This window comes from Eptatretus burgeri, chromosome 8, assembly GCF_056783735.1.
Source record: "Eptatretus burgeri isolate ZD-2024b chromosome 8, Ebu_testis_v1, whole genome shotgun sequence".
NCBI lineage: Eukaryota > Metazoa > Chordata > Myxini > Myxiniformes > Myxinidae > Eptatretus > Eptatretus burgeri.
The window spans coordinates 100,538,864-100,561,004 of NC_140968.1; the positions used below are offsets into that span (position 1 = coordinate 100,538,864).

General features: G+C 44.7%; 1 protein-coding gene across 4 annotated transcripts in view; it reads right to left on the bottom strand.

Annotated features, from left to right (window-relative positions):
• LOC147022399 (solute carrier family 12 member 6-like) overlaps positions 1-22,141 on the bottom strand; it is a 120,277-nt gene that overhangs the window by 29,986 nt on the left and 68,150 nt on the right. For all 4 annotated transcript variants that reach the window (XM_085893261.1, XM_085893260.1, XM_085893259.1 and 1 more), the window contains 9 exons: positions 16,509-16,603; positions 16,162-16,290; positions 13,399-13,545; positions 13,097-13,151; positions 11,838-11,968; positions 10,982-11,196; positions 4,435-4,646; positions 4,109-4,276; positions 1,836-1,934 (listed from right to left, as the gene is read on the bottom strand). In XM_085893261.1, the coding sequence (XP_085749387.1) occupies positions 1,836-1,934; positions 4,109-4,276; positions 4,435-4,646; positions 10,982-11,196; positions 11,838-11,968; positions 13,097-13,151; positions 13,399-13,545; positions 16,162-16,290; positions 16,509-16,603 (1,251 nt within the window). The remainder of the gene's footprint in view (positions 1-1,835; positions 1,935-4,108; positions 4,277-4,434; positions 4,647-10,981; positions 11,197-11,837; positions 11,969-13,096; positions 13,152-13,398; positions 13,546-16,161; positions 16,291-16,508; positions 16,604-22,141) is intronic.

Genomic DNA, 22,141 nt, shown 5'->3' on the forward strand with positions numbered 1-22,141 from the left:
TAAAGGGTATTTTTGATTTATTAATTAATCAATTAATCATTTTTCGATTAATTACTTAATTTTCAAAAAGTTACAGATTTGGATGAAACAGTGGTGGTTTAGGTATGCTATTCGGCAATCGATTGAGAAATTAATTATTTTACGATTATTATTTATTTAAATTCTGCAATTAATCAATCAATTATTGTACACCATTCTCTCCCAATTCCGACTCCATGTGCTGCAAGGTGACATTGCCAGGCACCGAAGGTGCTCCGGTGATGTCGCGTGCTGGAGGATTGTTATTTATTTATTTGACATGGGGGTGGTGTACTTTGAATGTACCGGGACTTGTTTGAGTTAGTTGTCGGACCACCATCTCATTCAGCACAATATCGGTGGTACATTCACCGGTGAGAAGCAACTTATGAACAGCATGAAGACAATTGATATTCACCACACTCAAAACAGGGTTCCTTTGAATTCCTCACATGCCAAAACCTGGGTCTCCACCCCAAAATCATCTTCCGATGACGAGTAATAACATAAATATGACTCGGTATTTTCCTGATATTTCCAGATTGTGATGGTAGTTATCTAGGATTCTGAGTTTTCCTCAAGTGGGATTTTTGGGGACTTTACTCCATGGTGTTAGGCTCCGACATGAGGCAAATGGGTGATGCTTTCATTTTGGAATATCAAGTCTTCATCAACATGAACTGTAAAAGACAATGGAGAAGCATTGTCAATACCATTTGTCCCTCAAATAACGAGCACAAATGGCTCTCAAGGCAGTGGCGAACCATCACGAGGCTGATGCTTGTTATGGGAAAAACTAATGACGTGACTAAAAATCAAGCTTGTCATGGGAAATCTCAAAGTCAATATAAAACCATGATTGCTGAGCCTGAAAAATAACCTGCCATTACACAACTTACTTTTTCTAGACTTTTAATGCTCCTCCATAACTTGTGGAGGATCCCATATTCGACTCATGGGAGAGATAGTGCACACACAACTTCACGGACAAGGACATGGCAAGACACCATTGCACTTTTAGACAAACGACAAGGATGAGAGTAGACAATGCATAAATCAACACAAGAAAGGAGGTTTACACCTGTGAAACCAGCCTCCTGAGCTGTGTGCCGAGATAGGAATGCCAAATAGGCCAGAAGCTCGATAATTCTTCAACATATATTAAGCATTCCAACAGTGAAAAACTGAACTGCACCAGACAGCCTTGTGGTTCCTACTATTCAAAACTTGTTCACTGCTAGGCCGATATAAAATTGAACTTCGAGACATGTTCTTGCACGTATTTCCCACTTAAAGGGAATCTTCAAATTCGAAAAAAACAGACCACATTAACAGGAAATTGTGGTGACATGCACTGCAAAACTACGCACATGTTACCTCCTCATGCCACTGCCTTGCGTGCCATGTTTATCTATAGGCTTCTGCATGAGTCTCAAGACAAAAGATACTGCTGCTTCGATGTTTTGCAATCGATTGTGAATATAAATTGAAAAGCACAAAATCTCTCTGGATTCGAGGCATTTTGAAAAATCAAAGCCTATTTGCCTTCCAATCGTCCATTCCCATCAAAGACATTCACACTGATGCCACGCCACGTCTTCCGAGTGCTACACAACAGTGACGACATGCTCTCCTTGGTGTTTCACATTTCCCTAGGTTTGGTTATCTTCACTTTATCACTTCTCCCTACATTTTCCTTACCACCTCCCACCTCCACCCACACCCCAATCTGTTCTACTTTGAGCCTAATATTACAATTTTAATTAATTAATTAATTAATTAAACAAGCAAACACCTTCTACAATAGGTTTGGATACAAATGAAGCTGGTGGTGGCAATGGCCATAATGGTCCCTGTTGGGATAGACTTCTGTGCATCCTTGAGGTCTCCAGAACGGTTTGAACCAGCCATGATCCCTACAATCACACACAAAATTAAAATGGGATTAATAAACTCGGTCAAGCAGCTACATACAAAATTACCAATACAAGTAAAACTGTGCAGACAGGTGTGCATGCACAAGCTTCCTCATTTACTGATTCTTCGGGGGATTTGTTTTTTTTGAAAAGGTCATCATCATCGTTTTACGGCCATTTCAATGCTTGCTTGCATTTTTTTGAAAAGAAGTTCACACAAATGAGAACAAGAAAAAGAGCAATCAGAGATTGCAGACCCTCACCAGGACTTCTTTTGTGTGGTGTTTGTGTACTGGAGTGCTACGTAATTAATAAGACAAAATTAGAACTGTCACTTTAAAACTGCAAGGCAGTGATGACCGGGTACAAAGACGTCCCGCTCTGATGTAACCCCGCTTTGATCGGACACCTGACCCTGAACCTGACCGATGACATTTTTTTTTTATTATTATTCATTATTAAAATGAATTTACAATGGGATTAAAATAAATTCAATTCAAATAAAATGGAAAACCAAATGGGTACAGTCCTGCATTGGAGTAATCAGAAGGAACCCGAACAAGCAAAAAGCAAAGATGAAGTCATCAGGAGGAACCTGGATAGGATTCACATTTCAGCTGCTACTCCTCTACCCTCAAACCCATCCAGGTGCAACGAAGTGAGCCTTATTCAAATACATATATATATATATATATATATATATATATATATATATATATATATATATATATATATATATAACAGACCTCAAAAGAAAAAAAGAATTCCGGCTGTCAGATCATGCATCCAATCAAGTTGAAATTTATAACTTGTATTCCCCATCACGCCTATATCATAAATGTGAAGTTTCACGTCGATTGATTAAGCGGTTTCAGAGAAAACATTATTTAATATTTTATTCAATCCAATATGGCTGCCAAACCATGTGACCTATGACATCAGATGTGTGAACCTTTTTGTTCCTCATGGATAGGCGGTCATACGTTTAAAGTTTTGCCTCAATCTGTTCAGCCACTTCAGAGAAGATTTTTGAAGGTTTAAAAAAACAAAAACAATATGGCTGCTGAATCATGTGACCGATGGTGTCATCAATTATTTTTTTCTCTGGACCTTTTTAGCCCTCGATGACCCTCAAAAATTTTGATACTGATCAGATGTAGCGTTCTTCATATGCAATTATGACGTCATAACGAAGGCACCCATGATGTCATCAAAAAGAAAGATCGCACTTATTCCCCATGAGGAGGACTTGCCGTGTGCCAAGTTTGTATATTTTCCTTGGTGCGGCTTTAGAGATACACAGGTTCAAAACTTTTCTGTTTTTATCCACATCGCAATGCGAATGCTGGCTCTAAGAGAGCTCCGAATTGTTCTTCTTGTTCTTCTTCTTCTTGGTCTGGTGAAGACAAAACCTTTATGACGCGGCTCTTGGACACATTTGTCCTTGTTCCAACATGACTGCCACACCACATGACCTAGGACGTCAAAGTTATAATTAAAACATTCTACATGGGTGGGTAGTCGCACCTATGGTGAAAAACACAAAAGTTCTGTGCGGACAAAAAAACAGACAGACAGACAAACAAACAAAAGGACACAAGCACAATACCCTCTCCTTCAGCGAGGGTAATTAAGGGGAGGAGGTAAGGGGCATAAAGAAGGAGTGGGAAGGAAGGAGAAAGCAAAATGTTTGAATAAATGAATGACCCAAAGAATGGGAAGCAAGTTTGAGGTTTAGAGGGAAGCAAGTTTGAGGTGCTGCAGTTGTCAGGATATTCATGAAAGGCATCCAAATCAATCAATCAATCGATCAATCAATCAAATGCTCATACTCTTAACAGGACATCAGTGCTGCTGAAGCAGTTCCTTGGCAAGAGTTATGTTGGGCGGTTTGCCTATGCAAGATGGTTTGCCATTGCCTTCCCAGCAGTCAGTCGTGGCAGGTATTTGCAATTTCTTAAAAGGTGCCCGAGACAGTTCGCCAACTTTGTAAAAGAAAGACTTTGTGAGGTATCCTCAATGTCTCCCAACGACCAGGCTAGACAGCTCAAACACGAGTCTGCATACTACGAGGCTATCCTGCCAGGCTCAATCAAAATCACAAACAGCAAAAAATAAGTAAAGTCCACAAATGCAAAATTACAATAAATTAATTATCAATTAGCAGTGCATACCAGTCACGGACGGGAAAAATATTCCAATCAGAACCATGAAGTTTGTGGTTATATCCGTGTAGATGTAGGAGTTATGATCCGGGATGTGGGAATCTTTCACGGTGATGACGTTGGCCCCCGTCTCCTCAATAATTTCACCCTTTGTCTTATATTTATTGAACATGTTCTCTGCATGACAGAAAAAACACCGCAAGTCATTTTCACTTGAACCGACGACGTATACAACTTTTATTTTACATTTGAGTTTCACTCTGTTGCTAAATATTGCTGCCTTCAGCTGGAATAACCCCCTCAAGAATACTCAAACGCACAACTGGCCTGCGTACCCAAAATACTGTCACTTCCAAGGCCGGGAATGCCAGAGATTTCGGTGACATTGTTCGCAGCAAAGAAGGGGTCGCAGCTGGAATTGAGTAGTTTGGAGTCGCAGAACCGGAGCCAAAGGTCTGTGGTAACCGTGCCGTTTGCACTTTGCATCGTCTTGGCACACGTAGTGAATGCACCGCTAGCGATCACGCGGTTGCCCAGCAAGCACACCCTGCAAACATGAATGGGCGAGGAAACCGAACCGTTTGTTACAAATTCCCATCTCTCCATACATGCAGCAACACCAATCAAGTGATATAATCATGAACAGATTATGCAACATCACTAAAACGGTACTCGGTCGAGCGCAAACCTCCGCCAGGCTGAACAGTTTACGTTTCGTGTCACACTGATAGGCCAGATCTGCATCCGCACCTGAACCAAAATCTAATCGGCTTGTAATTGTCAAACACTCAACCTGTCCACCAAATTTCATCTGAATCCATTGCATAACTTTTTGAGACAAGCTGCTCACAGACAAACAGACAGACAGACGGGGTGAAAACACTTCGGTCCACCTTCGGTGACGGAGGTGAAAATGGCACAGGTTGGTCAGTAGGCCCAAACCCAAAGAGTGCTTTCTGGCATCACCTTTTGGAAAGAAAGCATGGCAGGCAAGGAAAAAAAAAAAACTGGGAAAGTTGTTACTCAGAATATTCTTGGTAATTTGTAAAAACACTCCGACAACAGTGACACTGTCTCATGAAGCAGGTGAGAATGTGCATAAAGTGACAGAGCGAGGACAAAACGGCCGAATCTCAGGCCGTCCGCTCCTACTTATCCGACATAATGACTTGAGTAATCAAGGAGATTCCATTTAATGATTACAAACACCTAAAAAGGTCTCTAGAAATATCCCATTTGACGATTAATACACTTTGATGGTTCTGAATAAATATCTCACATGTGAGGAGCAATTAAATAAATAAATATATAAATATGGAATAATATAAATACAATCAATAGAAAAATAAAATAAAATAAATAATCAATTAATGTTTATATATACAAACGTACGTTGAGAGCTTGATGATTTCAAAACAAAAGGGGTATTTCACAGTCATAAAGTCAACCACAAATACATTGACACTTCCACACAGGGGCAACAGTTGTTAGACGGTGGCATAACAGAACAGAGGTTGCAAACCACGCAAGTCACACATCCGATCCCTCGAGTGCAAGTCACCAAGTCGTTACTCTAAATCAACCTCTTAGGACATTTCGGGAATCGCTGGAGTCAAAGGTCTCAATGTTCCCCCACCTCTTGAAAGCATTCAAATTCTGAAGTACAAGTCCACTCAAGGGCTTTTGGCACTGGACCATCGAATGTAAAACTGTGAATGATGAAAATGATGAGTGCACACGGGATGGAATCTTCTTCATCCATAAGTTGGATCCACCAAGGTCCAGTGTTGGCCTGACATTGTTCATACAACAATCATGTTTTCCTTTTAAACAAACTTCTGACAACAGCAAAGTGATGAAAAGATATACCGGCCTCCCGCACCTCCCATTACGTCAAAGTTGTTTCTGCCGTTGAACACGTTTTCTGCCCGATTCGATGCATATGTCTCCACACTTTGGGCTAAAGGGAACACCAACATTAAACTTAAGACTTCTGGTCCTGGGTTTGGATTGTCGCAGGTCTCTCTCAGGGCTCGCTACCGACTTTCTCAAAGTTAAGTTTCCGGTGGTTATCTGTCCCGTTTTAACTGTATATTTTCTCACCTACACGTTACTGTGTGTTCCTCGTGCTATTTTGTGAGTTTTCGTCGACCTTGTCTTACCAGGTTCCTTGAGGCCTACCCATCCTTCCGCTCTCGGTGTACGATCGTGTTTACTTTCATTCTCTCCCGATTACCTTCAATTCCTATTTTCCCCACTTTCCCAACGTCCCCCATCCCTCCCAATCTAAACACTCTGTTTCTTGTCTTAAATCCCTCCCCCCCCTGAAAAAAAAAAATATATATATATATATGTAAATATATACATATATACTACCTTTCTCCCTGCACACCCACGAGTCCTGATCCTTCTTCTTCCTCTTCCTATTCTTCTTCTTCCTCCTGCCGGCACACCATCTTTATTCTACTGTGCTGACCCTCTCTCGCCATAACCTTCACAATTTCTTCCCACAACCTTCCATTCCCGAATCTTACCTATTCTTCAAAAATACATCAAAAATACATCAACTTCCTTGTATCCTTTCGATCTATACACCTCCTGTAACCACGTATCTCTCCACTCTTCCTGATACTTTTCATCGACCCAGCAGCTTCACTCTGTTTTTACAGTCCCAAACTTTATTAAAATAAATAAATTCACTTTTGACGATACACCTCCCATAGCCACGTGCTTCTCCCATAACCATGTGATCTGTTTCCACCCCCTGAGTTTACCGATCCAAATTCACCATTCACCTCACGACTTTTTCTACAACACTTCCATGACCTGATTTGATGAAAACTCTCTCAAACCATAATAATAACAATGATGATAATAAAAACGATCTCTTATAATGCTTCATCTTACTCTTTCACACGTGTGGTACTCATTACTGTATAATAATTTACTACTCTTTACTGTTTCAACAGACTGCTCTCAATTCGACCTTTCCTTCATACCTTGCCTCAAAAAATGCAACTGTAACAGCGTTTCTTCTCTCCATTCTCTGAATTCGCCTTTATTGCATCCATCAAATAATGTGTTAAATCGCATCTCTGACCTAAAACTTTAAAAAAAAAACCGGTATGCTATGAGTGTTCACTTTCCATAAACTATTCCTTTTTTCCAACTTCAGTGCCAACTCACCCCTCTCACCCCTCCCTCTCAAAGCAACCATCACACTCTTCTCCCTCCAAGCCTTCCTCTCACATATCTCTCAAAAACTCCCCCTCACCTATCCCCACTCACCCTTCTCCCACCATTCACCCCCTCACTCACCCTTCTCAAAGTTGCCCACCTCTTATCCACAAAGCTGCATCCTTCCCCTGCCCTCTCACCTCCATCTCAACACTCCACCTCTTCAAATCCTCAACTGCCTTCTGACCCCTCTCTTGCCCCTCCGCTCTCACCCAGCACCGCACAGCCTTTTCTCCTCCTCATCCGGCCCCCTCCACTAGCTATTCTGCAATCCCCCACATTCTCTCAACAACCCTCCTTACCCCCTCCCCTCCTCCCTTGTCCTACCCTCCCCCTCCCCTCCCACCCCTACACACAAAGCCTCCTCCCATCCCTCTTCATTAACAATGTGGACCTCAAATATCCGGGGCCTTCGCTCAAACCTTTCAGATCTCTCCATACAGGTTGCCACTGACAAACCAGACATAATCTGCCGAACAGAAACTTTCCTCCCTCAAGACGTCTCTGACTCTCAAGTATCCCTCCCTGGTTACTCCCTCCTCCGGTATGACAGACCTGAGCCTCGTCCTGGTGGAGGAGTTGCTCTCTTCATCAAAGACTCGATTCCTCACTCCCCCATGCCCCCAGGAATACCTCTGGCTACGGCTTCCCCTCCACTCCCACCTCATGTTTATATGTGTACCGTACCGTCCACCAAACAGTGATGACTCCATCTGCACCTCACTATCCGAAAACATGGACCAACTTCTGTCTTCTAATCCAAACGCTCTCTTCCTCATATGTGGCGACTTCAATTGTCATCATGCCAGTTGGCTAGGTGTGGGTACCTCTCTCACCTGTCATGGCACCTCAGCAAAAGCTTTCTGCGACTCATTGGGACTGAATCAATCGGTCAATTTCCCGACCTGGATCTCAACAAATGTTACACTACCTCTTCTGGATCTGATTTTGACAAATTTCCCTGAAAATATCTGCTGTTCTTCCTCCACTCCAATCGGTTCTTCTGACCACGTCCTTGTCAAAGTGGACATCTCTCTGGCTAAAATCAGAAAACCACCTCACCGCCGTCGAGTCTGGCATTTCACTCAAGCCAACTGGCAGGGTCTCCAAGCAGCCATCAAACTTATAGACTGGTCTCCCATCACTACTTTCTCCAACATCAACTCATCCTGGGAATTCTTTCAAAGAAACTTGCTCTCCCTCAAGCACAGATTTATCCCTTCTCGTCTTCAGTTGTCCTATCCATCCTCCCGCCCATGGTTCACTGAAGCTTGTGGCAAGGCAGTTGACCTGAAACAACTTGCTTTTGCCTCATGAAAAGCAAACCCAACTGAGGGCAATCTCAGTTCCTTCCATAAAGTTCAGAACAAGTGGGTATCTCCCCTCAGGAGAGCCAGAAAACAACATCATTCTAAGCTCAAGTCTGAACTTTCAAATCTCTCTCTCCTCAAAATCCTGGTGGCATCTAATCAAATCTGTTTCTGGTACATGTTCCCATTCCATCCCCTTCCTTACCTGAAATGGCCGCAGTGCTGATACCGCGCGTGAAAAGGCTGAATGCCTAAACTCGGTGCTTGCATCGAAATCTTGTGTCCAAAACCCAGCGCTTTCTGTACCCACCTTACCCAGTCGCACCCAAGTGTCCCTGGACTCTGTGTCCTTTTCTCCTGACAAGGTGGAGAGCTTGCTGTCAAACCTCGACTCAGATTCTGCAACTGGTCCAGACGGCATCAGCCCACGTGTCCGAAAAACCTGCTCTTCTGCTCTTGCTCACCCTCTCTCTTCTATTCACCCTCTCATTCGCTCAAGGTCATCTGCCATCTGCTTGGAAATCAACAAACATTACTGCCCTGCATAAAAAAGGTGCAAAAACAGATCCCTGCAACTACAGACCAATCAGCCTTCTACCAATCATCAGCAAGGTTGTGGAATCCATCATCGCTTCAGACATTAAATCTTTCCTCTTCTCCAATGGCATGATTCCCGATCATCAATTTGGTTTCAGACCAGGTTACTCTACCCTGGATATGCTGCTTCTGCTCTCCCAACAATGGATGGAGGTCCTCAATGCCGGACATGAAATCAGAGCCATATCCCATGAAATCAGAGTCAGGCATATCACGTGCTTTTGACACAGTCTGGCACCCTGCCCTACTCACCAAACTCTCTTCCTATGGTATCCAAGGCCATCTCCACTCGTGGCTCGCAGACTTCCTCTCCTGTCGCAGTCGACGTGTGGCCCTAAGTGGAGTTCTTTCATCCCCTCTTCCTGTCCAGGCTGGAGTTCCTCAAGGAAGCGTTCTGGGCTCTGTTCTTTTTCTGGTTTTCATCAATGATCTCTCCGACCCTGGAAAATTCTCTTTATGTCCTTGTTGATGACTCTACCCTCTGCCGTACCATGTCATCCCTCAGACCAGCAAGCAGCAGCTTCTTCGCTCACTGCAGATCTGGATAAAATCACAAACTGGTCCAACACGTGGAACATGTCTTTCAATCCAGACAAATCTCACACTCTCACTATTTCTCTCCGAAAGGACCGTTTAGAATCCCCCCATCCACTTTCTCAACAATCCTCTGGAAGAAGTCCTTTCTTTCAAGCTTCTGGGTCTCACGATCTGCCAGACCTTTCCTGGGAAAGCCACATTTCAAACCTGGCCTCCAAAGCCAGTCGCCGACTGGGAATCCTCTATCGTGCAAAGTCCTTCCTCAAACCACCTGAGCTCCTGAGCACTTACAAAGCTTTCGTCCACAGCCTGATGGAGTACTGTTCTCCCCTCTGAGCTGGTGCTCCTGCCTCCCATTTTTCTCAGCTTCACACTGTGGAAACCAAAGCATTTCAGATCATTGGCATCTCCCGCAATGAGGCTGAGTCTTTGGGAATCTCACTCTCTCACCGCAGGCGCATCTCTGATTTTCTGTCTTCGACCGTCTCCTCTCCAGTCTTGCCCCCCCCCCCCCGCTGTGTCTGCGATTTGTCCCCACCATATTTCCGCAGGGCGCTCAAGTTCTGCCAACAACCCCCTTCTGGTAAAACTACCAAAATCACGAATCACTCTCACCTTCACTCTTTCATTCCTCTTTTTTTCCGGCTTTGGAAAAAACTCCCTCACTCTGTTCAATCCCATTCTTCCCTCAAGGCCTTCAAAACAGCTGTTCACCACCACCTCTTGTCATCCCCGATCCAAATCCTCAATCTTTTCTACCCCCATTAATCCACCCCAAACCTACCTCCTTCAAATTCCCTGCTTTCCTTCCTGAAAGTCCCTGTAATGTCCATCTTGTATTCCCCATGTTCCCCGCTCCATCCCTCTCCCTTCCACAGATCTCCTAATGTCTCTGCTCCCCACTGTTTTGTCCTTCCCACTCCCGCCCCTCTTGTCTCATGCCCCCCCCCCCCTTGCTGTGCGTTGTGCATTAGCTCTCATACGAGCCTCAACAAGGTATACAAAAAAATGAAGTGTGGATTATCAAAATGGAAACTGCTCATGCTCATGAAACTGCCTAGTACATATAATCATGGCAGAAGCAGAAAATAAATGCAATCGATATAGTCGAACAATTTGGAGGCAAAAGGCCCCACAATTGGTGGATGTCAATGGCGAATACACAAGGTGTTCGATGTACGAACAGAAAGCAGAAACTCACGGAAACTCAGGTGGTGAGAAGGCAGATTTGATGACCCCGACGTAGATTGAAATGATGGAGAGGATAACGCAAGCCAGGAAAACCATGGCAAACTTGTTCACATACTTTACTCCCACGAAGACCACAAGCGCCATAACGAGGAGAAAGGCAGTCCCGTAGAGGCGCATGTTGTGCAGCATGTCATCGAAGATCGCGGCATCCGGCACAACGTAGCTCTTCCGATGCAAAAGGTGCACGATTCATTGGCAAATTAATTTGCGTCAACCAAACAAAATGTGTATGTGGCAAAAGGCACAGCATGTGGGAAATAAGGGGATGAGGTGTGATGAGGAAGAAAGAGGAAGACAGCCATGATCCCTTTGAAAACCTAAACCAAATCCCTGCCAAAAAAAATCATCTAGATTCTAGAAGGTTAACGTCTCAATGGTGGGAGGGGGATGGGGTGGGGAAGAGGGGGGGGCATCTACATATGGAAAAAAGACTGAATTGTAAACCATCCACTCACCTCTCCTTTCCTTTTTACCCCCACAGATTCACCTTCCCTTCCATTGCACAATATAAACCTTCAGTTCATCCCAATTCTTCTTCTAGTGATAGATTCTGTCTCTCCTTCCCTACAATTTAAAACCCATTTTATTTATCCCAACCCAAACCCCTAAAGATACTAAACTCAATGGCGTTGTTCATAAAAGTAAATGCTTAATAAACATAAATAAATAAATCGATGCTTTTTCAAAAATTCCTCTTAGGCAGTAAACTCAAAACAGCAACTGCAGGCCACAAAGTGTGCTCAAGCTCAGTCGATGATAAATAAAGCGCAGGAATGTAACGGCCCAGAGTATTGAACCATGCCTACCAGAAGGATTTCAACGGCTCCCAGGATGTACATGGAAGCGGCGAAGGTAGTCCCCAGGTAAAAGCAAAGCCCGACAGCACCTCCAAATTCAGGGCCCAGTGCTCGAGATATCATATAATAAGAGCCACCAGCTTCACGGAACATACAAACATCCGTCAGTGTACATAACAACCCGATGTCAACAAGTTGTACCGTGCATTCAACCATGAGAGCAGCAGTTGCTCAAGGAGAATCGTAAATGTAACGTTTTTTGCCAATTTCATGTTCAAGTAGTCGACTGTAAAATGGCACTCATAACAAAACAAGAATCAATTTGCACCAAGTGAGAATTACGAGACGTTTTTGACTTTAGATATCCTGATTTAAAAACGTAAATAAACACCAATGAGCAGTGGATGTGACTTCATCGAATTGCTCAGCAATTTCTGTGGTCCAAGGCGAGTCTTCCTCGTCCATGACTGGCGAACACGTATGTGTGGATGCTTGCCAATCACGAACGAGACGTGTCTTCCTCCACAGCAATCGCTGAGCAATTTGATGAAACTGCATCCCCTGTTCAATGATGTTTATTTTCCCAAACATCAAAAGTCAAAAAATACAAACGATAAAACGATAAACAATCAGAGAGAGAGCAAATTCACAAAAATTTCAAAATAACCTCCGATGCAAAAACCCCCTGGATCATTAAAGAACAATTCCTTTACCCACGGTTCACCATGAGGGCCTCCTGGACACTTTTCAACCTGAGGTTGCAAAAGAGTGTACAATAACATTTTTGGATGAACATGGAAACAGGTCCAGACCATTGTGGTGGTCATTGTGGTGCCGATTGGAGACCAGAGGATGTACCAGCAAGAGAAGGGGGAGAGGGACTTTGGAGAGGACAAGATGCAAATGGAGGGACGGACTTTGCACAAGATTAGGAGAGAGGTAGCAAGGGGAAAAAAAAAACACATTTCTGGTAGGATAGGAGAGTTTTTAGTGATGGGTCAAACGAGGAAATAAGGAAGGAACTGTAAATACGACTTTATATACATCACGTCAGGGAAGAAGGGCAATACACACCAAAGGTGAGAGGGGAGAGCGACAGTACACAAACCGAGCTTGAGAAAGAGAGAAATTTATTCAGGTGAAGAGTTTTGTGCAATGCGTTCATTTTATTGATTAAATAGCAAAATATTTGTACTGGTGTTACCAAAGAAGGTAAAGGAAAACGGAGCAAAAGGAAGGTTATGAACAAGATAAGATAAATAATTCACCTGGAACAACACCATTGGTTGCTACTGCACTCATGGATATGGCTGTAAGCATTGTCTGTTGGATTGAAGGGATTGGGAGGAGGGGGGGCAGGGGGAGGGGAGGAAACGTGTAATGCGAAATGAAAATGCAAGCAATGGAATGGATTATAAATTGAACAAAATAAACATACAAAACCAACACCATTTGCGTCTCTAGACGAGGCATCGCAACATTAAATGTGCTTAGTCATTTCTAAAAAGAGAAATGTAAGTGGGGTGGTGGGTGGTGGTGGTCAGTTTCCCTGTTTAGCCATGATACGTACGCAGCAGCAGCACAACAGGACCATACAGAATGCCTCGACAATACCAGCTGCGCCGACAATCCATGCGAGTCGTAGAAACAGTATGACTCCCAAGATGTTTTGAAGGCAAGGCAGGTAGACTCCCATAAATGTGCCCATGCTTGGGGTCTACACGGGAAAAGACAACAGGGGTTAAATATGTTTGTAGGGCAATAAATAAATTAATCCTGCTAAAAATAATATGCTCATTCTGTTTTTGTTTGTTTCTCTCTCTCTATCTATCGACCTGACGACTTTCAATTAATCGACTCCACCAGGAACCAGAAAAAAACATTTCGACCAGGGACCATTTCCGAGGAGTTCCAGTTGCATATTCTTCTCATTACAAGTAACCTGATGTGTGTTTTATCATTAGCTTTCTTAACCGCAATTTTACTGAAGAATCACGAGAGGACAGAATCTCCGCTCTTTCCGCTCAGGTGCAAAAGACACGGAGTCCGTGAGCATTGGGGTGCGATTGGGTCGGGTGGGTATGGAGCGAGGGTTTGGGGACACAATATTTGGAAGCAAACAGAAAACTGGTCCTGAAAGAGAAAGGAATCCAGTCCTGAAGGGACATAGTTGCTTGCAGTCCCTGCCAGTTTGCCTGACTGAATTGCCAGACTCGCTGGCGCTGAGGCTGTTCTCTGAGAATAGCCAGAGAGATGTTGACCTTCACAAGCACATGATCAGATTAACCAATTGGAGCAGAAGAGCAAGACACATTGGTGGGGAAGTTTGTCAAAACGAAATCCAGAAGGGAGGATTTGCCATTGACAGAAATCCGGGTTGGAAGGTTCACAGGTTGAATCAGTCCCATGCAGTCACAGAAGTCCTTTGCTGCCGTGCCATGGCTAGTGAGAGAGGTAGCAACACCCAGCCAATTAGCACGGTGACAAATTGAAATCACCACAAAGGATTGGGGGGTGGAACAGGGGGGGGGTGCAAGTGCTGTGCTTAAGTCAGGCTTTCAAAAATCTTTCAAGTGCAAAGGATGGGGCTGTGCAATGGAAATGAGTTTAAAGTCCGTACAATGCCGTGATCATCCACCTCTTCTATTCCTCATTGTGCCATCCTGTCGGATACAGTGACTGCAGAAAACAAACATCCCCTTTCAAAATTTTCACGTTTTGCTGCCTTATAGCCTGGAATTATATACATTAAATCAGACTTTTTCCACCTATATTTACACATCGTAACCCACAACTTCAAAGTGAAAAACAAATTCTACAAATTTCAGAAAGTTAATTAAAAATACAAAACTAGAATATCTTGGTTGGACAAGTGTCCACCCCCTTTGTAATAGCAATTGTGAATGAGCTCAGGTGTTACCAATCACCTTCAAAATCACACACCAAGTTAATTGGCCTCCACCTACGTTATATTGTAGTGATTCTGATAATTTCAGAATAAAATCAGCTGTTCCTGTGGGTTTCCTCTGCTGGGTGGTGCATTTTACAGTGAAGACTCAACCATGAGCACCAAGGAGCTTTCAAAAAGATCTCTGGGACAAAGTTGTGGAAAGGCACAGATCAGGGGATGGGTATAAAAATATTTCAAAGGCCTTGAATATCCCTTGGAGCAAGTCAAAACAATCATAAAGAAGTGGAAGGCGTATGGTACCACCAAGTCCCTGCCTAGATCAGGCCGTCCCTCCAAACTGGATGACCAAGCAATGAGGAGATTCATCAAAGATGCCACGAAGAGACCAATAGCAACTTTGAAAGAGCTACAGGTAGGCCTTTATGGCAAAGACTGGTCACTGTGTGCATGAGACAACAATATCCCAAGCACTCCAAAAGTCTGGCCTGAACGGTAGGGTGGCAAGAAGGAAGCCATTACTCAAAAAAAGCCCACCTTGAGTCCCGTTTTGAGGGCTGCAAAAAAACTCTCCGTTGATTCTGAAGCCATGCGGCAAAAACTTTTGTGGTCTGACGAAACCAAGATGGAACTTTTTGACCGAAATGTAAAACGTTACATTTGGTGCAAACCCAACGCAGCACATCACCCAAAGAACACCATCTCTACTGTGAAGCATGGTGGTGGCAGAATCATGTTTTGGGGGTTTTCTCATCAACAGGGACTTGTCAAGATAGAAGGGAAAATAGATGGAGCAAAATACAGAAAATTCCGAGAGGAAAACCTGCTGCCCTCTGCAAGAAAGCTGAACTTGGAACGGAAGTTCACCTTTCAGCATGACCACGACCCGATGCACACAGCCAAAGCTACACTAGAGTGGCTAAGGGACAAAAAGATAAATGTTCTTGAGTGGCCCAGTCAGAGCCCCGACCTAAATCCAATCGAAAATCTGTGGCATGACTTGAACATTGCTGTCCATCAATGCTCCCCATGCAACTTGAATGAGCCTGAACAGTTTTGTTCAGAAGAATGGGCAAATATTTCCCAATCAAGGTGTGCTAAGTTGGTGGAGACCTATTCCAACAGACTCACAGCTGTAATTGATGTCAAAGGTGCTTCCATCCAAGTATGAACTCAGGGGGGGGTGGACACTTATCCAACCAATATATTCTAGTTTTGTATTTTTAATTAATTTCTGAAATTCGTAGAATTTGTTTTTCACTCGGAAGTTTTGGGTTACGATATGTAATTAAAGGTGGAAAAAGTCTGATTTAATTCCAGGCTACAAGGCAACAAAAGGTGAAAAATTTGAATGGTGGCGGTGGGGGGGAGGTAGACTTTCTGAAGGCACTGTAAATGTTTAATGTGAAAATGTTCCTTCCTCACCTTGGCGGGCTTTTTCTTTGTCTCCAAGCTTTCCTCGGCCTCATGTTCCCTGGCCCCCTGTGGCAGGTTTGTATAATTTGCGAGTCTATTGATGGCCGATGATACCATTGGACGAGTGTCCATCTCCTCCTAAGTCCGGGAAGTGACACAAATGTCAGCTCATTGACAATGCATAACACAGGGTTAGAATACAAGCAAATTGCACACGCTCAAATTGTTCGATCATTAAAACACATAATTCAATTGGTAAGGCCAAACATCTGAGGCTTTTGGGTGTTGACAACCATTTGTTTGTCAAAATTCACTTCATTAAGCTCACAAAAGTTCTGGAAAACAATTGATGTTACCTCAAATAAAGCCAAATGTTTGTCATTGTACTGCTTCTTTTTTGGAATTTCAGCATTGTTGATGAACTCGGTGTCTTCGTCTCTAGCTCCATCACCTGAAAACAAAGCATTCCATAAAAAAATCAAGACAAGAATAAAACGAACTACACATGCCACTTGCAATTGCGAGCAGTTATGCCGGGTGCTGAACGACGCCCGTGCCAAAGACAATGCCAGCCCACCCTGCCCGTTCTGACGACAATTTCATCCTATATTTCTCATGGCGAGTCCGACAGAAGAACTGCCACTTTGAGAGCGGTGATTTCTATGTGGGCATTTACAAAACTGTGAGCCACAAGGATTAAAGTTTCATCAGTACGACATCATAGTTCACACAGGTTGGCAGCCATGTTGGATTGAAGGAAAACGTTATAAAATGGTTTTCTCTGGAACCACTTCACCGATTGAAGCGAAACTTCAAATATACAGTATCATCCACTCCCCATGTGGAAAAAGGTGTGATCACAATGACATCCATATTGGATTTAAAAAAAACCTTTAAAAAAGCATTTCCTCTAAAACCACTTCACCGATGATATTTCAGTTATCAAACTTTGAGAGTCATGGGTACTCGATGATATATCTAAAGTTTGGCATCGATTGGTTCATTGGTTTGACAAAGAGATTTTTTTTTAAGGTTTTAGCTTCAATCCAACATAGCTGCCCGACCACGAAACCAAGGACATTTTAGAAATCAAACTTGATTGGTAATGGTTTGTGATTGAAATATATATATATATATATATATATATATATATATATATATATATATATATATATATATATATATATATATATATATATATATTGTTGCGGTTCTCGGAACCACATGCCTACAACAGATGGTGTCCCAAGACAGTTATTCCATGATTATACGTGTAGATAGATAGTCCCTTTCCTTTTGTCTAGGGAGTGTGTTGCGATGATCTCATAGCTAGGTTTGCTTACATCATTTTTTCTTCATTTCGTTTCTACTCTTCTTTTCGTCTGATTATTCCTGAGGTAAATCAGCCACATGCGCCTTCGCTGTGAGGTGGGCCCTCATGGAGGCCAGCGCGTGCGGCGCCGTTGTGAGGAAACGACTGAGCAGAGCCCTCGTTCCCAAGCGAGCCCTAAACCCAACGTGTGCAGCGAATCATGTGGTATGCTTGGTGGTGCGGGATTATCGACTCGAGCTTCCGATGATCTGGGGAAGATTGCCGGTTGCATTAAAAAGTCATACGAATGAATACCTCTTAAGAAGCTGCACGAACAGTGTTTTTCACAACACAGGAAACACAGCCAGCACGACGCCCACGCTGCACGAAACGCGTACGGAGGCCGATAAGGACGACTCCACACCATGTTGGGCGGGATACGAGTGTGCGGAGTAGAAGCGGCTTGTTCCTTTTCAACCAAATATTTGACACATATTGGTGTTTGCCCCGCGCACACGCTAGCAGAGTCGTACGAACGTGAGCGCTGACCACGTGCGTAATGGCCGAACCCTGCGCACTGTATAGAATGTGCTCGAAGGCAGACACGTACGTATGCCGCTCGCGAAACATGCATGGATTTATCCATAACAATGTACCTTCGGCCCTCGCTGGCAGCAGCGGATTCTCCACGGATGGTGAATGTCTTCTCGTCTCTACGGATAGTTAAGCTGCGATCGAGCCGGGGAATGTACAGTGCGGGCCACGTTGGCATGCGCGCGCATTGATCGGCACTGGTCGAACACCCAAGCGGGTATGCGGGACTCTCGGCAGGTCACCAGGGCACGGCCCGTAGGGTTTTTTGCAGGACGATTTGCGTGAGATGCCTGAGATGGCCTTGCCGGAAACAAAGTGAGGCGGTTTCTGGCCAAAGTTAGTGGGCCACGTGAGGAGTCGGGGTCAATCGGAGCACCCGATTCAGGTGATGACTGTGTCCCCTTTTGTAAGTTGCCTGTTTATTTGCTGCACCACACCTCTCTCCCCTATCTCTGCACAACACACCCCAATAAATCCTGATCGTACCACAAACCTTTCCTCGCCCATTGTTAATATATTATTATGAGGAATGTTCCCTGCTCGTTTTTGTCTTTTCTTCCATTGATCCAGCATGGTCCGAATCCTAGTTTAGCCGGGACTTTATTCCCAACGATCCGTTCCTTTCAGCCGGTACATCCTTGGCAGTGTCGGTCGGCTGCATCCGATCCGGTAAAGTGATCCGGTCCGGTAGAGTGATCCGGTTCGGACAAGGCGTACCGAGGGCATGTTCCCCGGTAATTAAATCACGTGATTGATTAGATAACCCGATTAACCCATAGACGGGAGGACCCTAGGTCACGTGGTTGAGTTATTGGCTACCACGGTCGGTTAAGCGACCCGCTGCGTCACGGAATTATCCGTGTGTGACGGCCTACAATTCCGGGGAGTCTGGTGGGAACCGAGATAGCTTCCCACACCTAGTGGTCTTCTCACCCGACCCCCAACAGTGTGTGTGTGTGTGTGTGTGTGTGTGTGTGTGTGTGTGTGTGTGTGTGTGTGTGTGTGTGTGTGTGTGTGTGTGTGTGTGTGTGTGTGTGTGTGTAGTTGCAATTCTGCAAAACCACATGCCTCGAAGGCAATGGCACCCAACATACAATGATCCCCAGGCAGTTATTTAATTAGTATTCATGTAGTTAGTCCTCCCCTCATGTCTAGTGGGTTAACAGGACATAGTGCGTTGCGTGGGACTCGTTAGGTTTAATAAATATCTCTGATCCTTAGTCTGACCCCGACTCTCACTCTTTCCTTTTCGCCATAATACACAACAAGCATGCAAGCACACACGCCATTCAACAGACAATTGTTTAATAAGCACACCACGATGCCTCCCGTGGCTCGGATTGTCCCCGTTGCACACAAGACAACCTGCCGCTGGAATTTGCACGCCATTATTTCATTCAAATCTGCGCACCAATTTCCAACAGCCACCACACCTTACTCCGCACCTCACACACCAAATCTCACCACTTTGACCACAAACGCCTCAAGCACACGGGAAAAATACTCCCACACCTCCTCATCACTACAATTTGCCACTCTATTTTGAGCACCGCACGGCGTCGGCCATTGTTCTTGGCACCGCGCGATGCTCGACCACGCTATATAGCTCCACCGCATCTCACCACGAATGTCCCGTGTAAGCGTCTGAAATTGTTACAGCCCTCATCCAGTCGTCAGACCATGGAAAGACACCGTAAGCAATGAGGAGGGGTCACGGGAAGGGTGATCCGGAAGTTTGCTTCGGGTCCCGGGTGTGCATCTTGGCTCATGAAGGAGCCCGTGGGTGGCAGAGAAAGTCCACTACCATCCTACATACAGACTACATTCGGTGCACCTTTGGGGCCGGGGTGCCGGCTCAGGGAGCATGCTCCCCATGTTAAGTTGGGAACTCTGAGCCGTGCCAAAGCTGGCGGGTATCTGAGCTGGTTTCTGGTCCCGGAGCTTGGCGGGGCATGGCTATGGCCGCTGTGGCCCAATAGATAAGCGGGATTTGGGCCACAGCACATTGCTTTCTGGTCCTCGCCCCACCCTTCGGACTGGGGCTTATAAAAAGGGGTAGCACGGAACCATTAAAAGAGCTGCTTCTTCTTCGAGAACATCATCCGTGTGCGACTGCCGTCCTTCGAGAGCATACAGTGGACTCCCTGCCGTGCTGTCGATGTGCCGCCAGCCCCACAAAGCCAGAAGGACTCACCGCCGGCCATGGACGTCAGACCAGTGCGGAGCGCACGTTGCCACAACCACTAGTGAATAAATGAGGAGATAACACGGCATATCACGAGGTGGGAACGCTCAGGCGAAGCGTCCCACGGAGGTACATACCACACATATCGAACTTTACATGGTTAGGTTGGGGATCTTCCTTCTCATGCATCTATTCTCCTCTCTCTATACACCCCTCTATCCCATCCACTGTGGATGCACAAAGAAGAATGTGTACTGACTCACAATCCCATTTTCCTCCGGCACAACACCACAACTCTCACGTCGCATTCATCAGACCTCCCACACTGTAGACATTCAGTATCTTTCCAACTACCTCTCCCTAAGCATCCTGGGCCGCGATGGTCAGCCGACCACACCAGGTATTTAGAGGGCGCTCATCCTCACCTTTCTCTCTCTTTCTTGGCTATCCAACTTTCCGTGTGTGTGCGTGTGCGTGTGCGTGTGCGTGTGCGTGTGCGTGTGCGTGTGTGTGTGTGTGTGATGGCGCCTGTTCCAGATTAAGTAAGATTGAAGAAGATCGTCGGGATAATCCTGCTGTGTCCTCTTTTGTAAGTTGTTGTCTTTTGCCGCAACCCACGATTTCCTTGCTATGCTCTGCTGTACATAAAAAAAAAAGAAACCCATTCACTGTGCCACATACTTTTCCTTGCTTGGTTGTAAATAAATGCATTGTATAGAAATGTTCCCAGCTCATTTTCATGTTTTCTTCCATTGGTCCACCATGGCCCGCACCCTAGCTTAGCCGGGACGTTATTCCCCAACGATCTGTTTCCTAGCCGGTACGTGCTTGGCAGTTCCACTCAGCTGCATCTGATCTGGTAAGGTGATCCGGTTTGAGCAAGTGCGTACCAAGGGCGTGTTTCCCTGCAATTAGATCACGTGACCTTTAGGTAAACGGTATACATTAGATGGAGGACCCGAAGTCACGTGGTCGATTTATTGGCGTTCCCGGTCGATTCACGACCCATCGCGTTACAAAGTTATTAGTGTGTGATGGCCTGAAATTCCGGAGTCTGGTGGGAACCCGATTCATCCCTCGTGGTCTTCGCCCCCGACCCCAGGTCCGCAACACACATATATTATATATATATATATATAACAAGTATTACAAGTCTCCACTGTTTACAGTACAGTATTCCTGTCCACACGTTTTCCAGTACAGTGAGGTGTTTTGAATTATAAAGAGTAGGTATGTTTTTGCTTCATGCAAGTAACTTCACGAGTTATTTTTTCTGCCTCTTCAGAACTGTCAGTTGCCTATACACTGCCCAAATAAAGGTATGCGTCAGAAAAACATGCTGCATGCTTGGAACAAGATCGCCCATAGGGAGGGTACTCTGCTCGTAAATAACTTGCTTTTAATTTACATGAAACAAAACAATTTACATCCAGTCGTGGGATCAAATGTAGAACATGAACACCATAAAGGAAAGTCCTGCGTGCATGATGCAAGTGAAGTATTATTAATAGGTAGCCAAAGGTAGGTGAAAAGTAACATCAGAAAATCCTGTGGTGAGGCTAGCTAGCTTGATGGATAATAATCATAATTGAACTGCAGACCTAACAAAGGTTTGGACCCAAGAAAGAAAGGCTGCAGACCTATTGAACTGCTGCTTCAGGAACACCGCATCACCTTTGAGCTCGGTAGCCAGAATCATCTGTAGCCAGAAGTCCAAGACCCCCTTAGGAGTGCAACCAAGTCACCTTGGGTCAGTGTCACCTTAGGTCAGTGCAACCAAGTCACTGACCTCAGTTGATAATAGTGATCTGGTCTACTTTCATGACGATCGCAACAAATCTCAGGCCGCCACACCTCCTTGGTTACCTCTGTCGAGAACGGCTGGTGTATACTAGCAA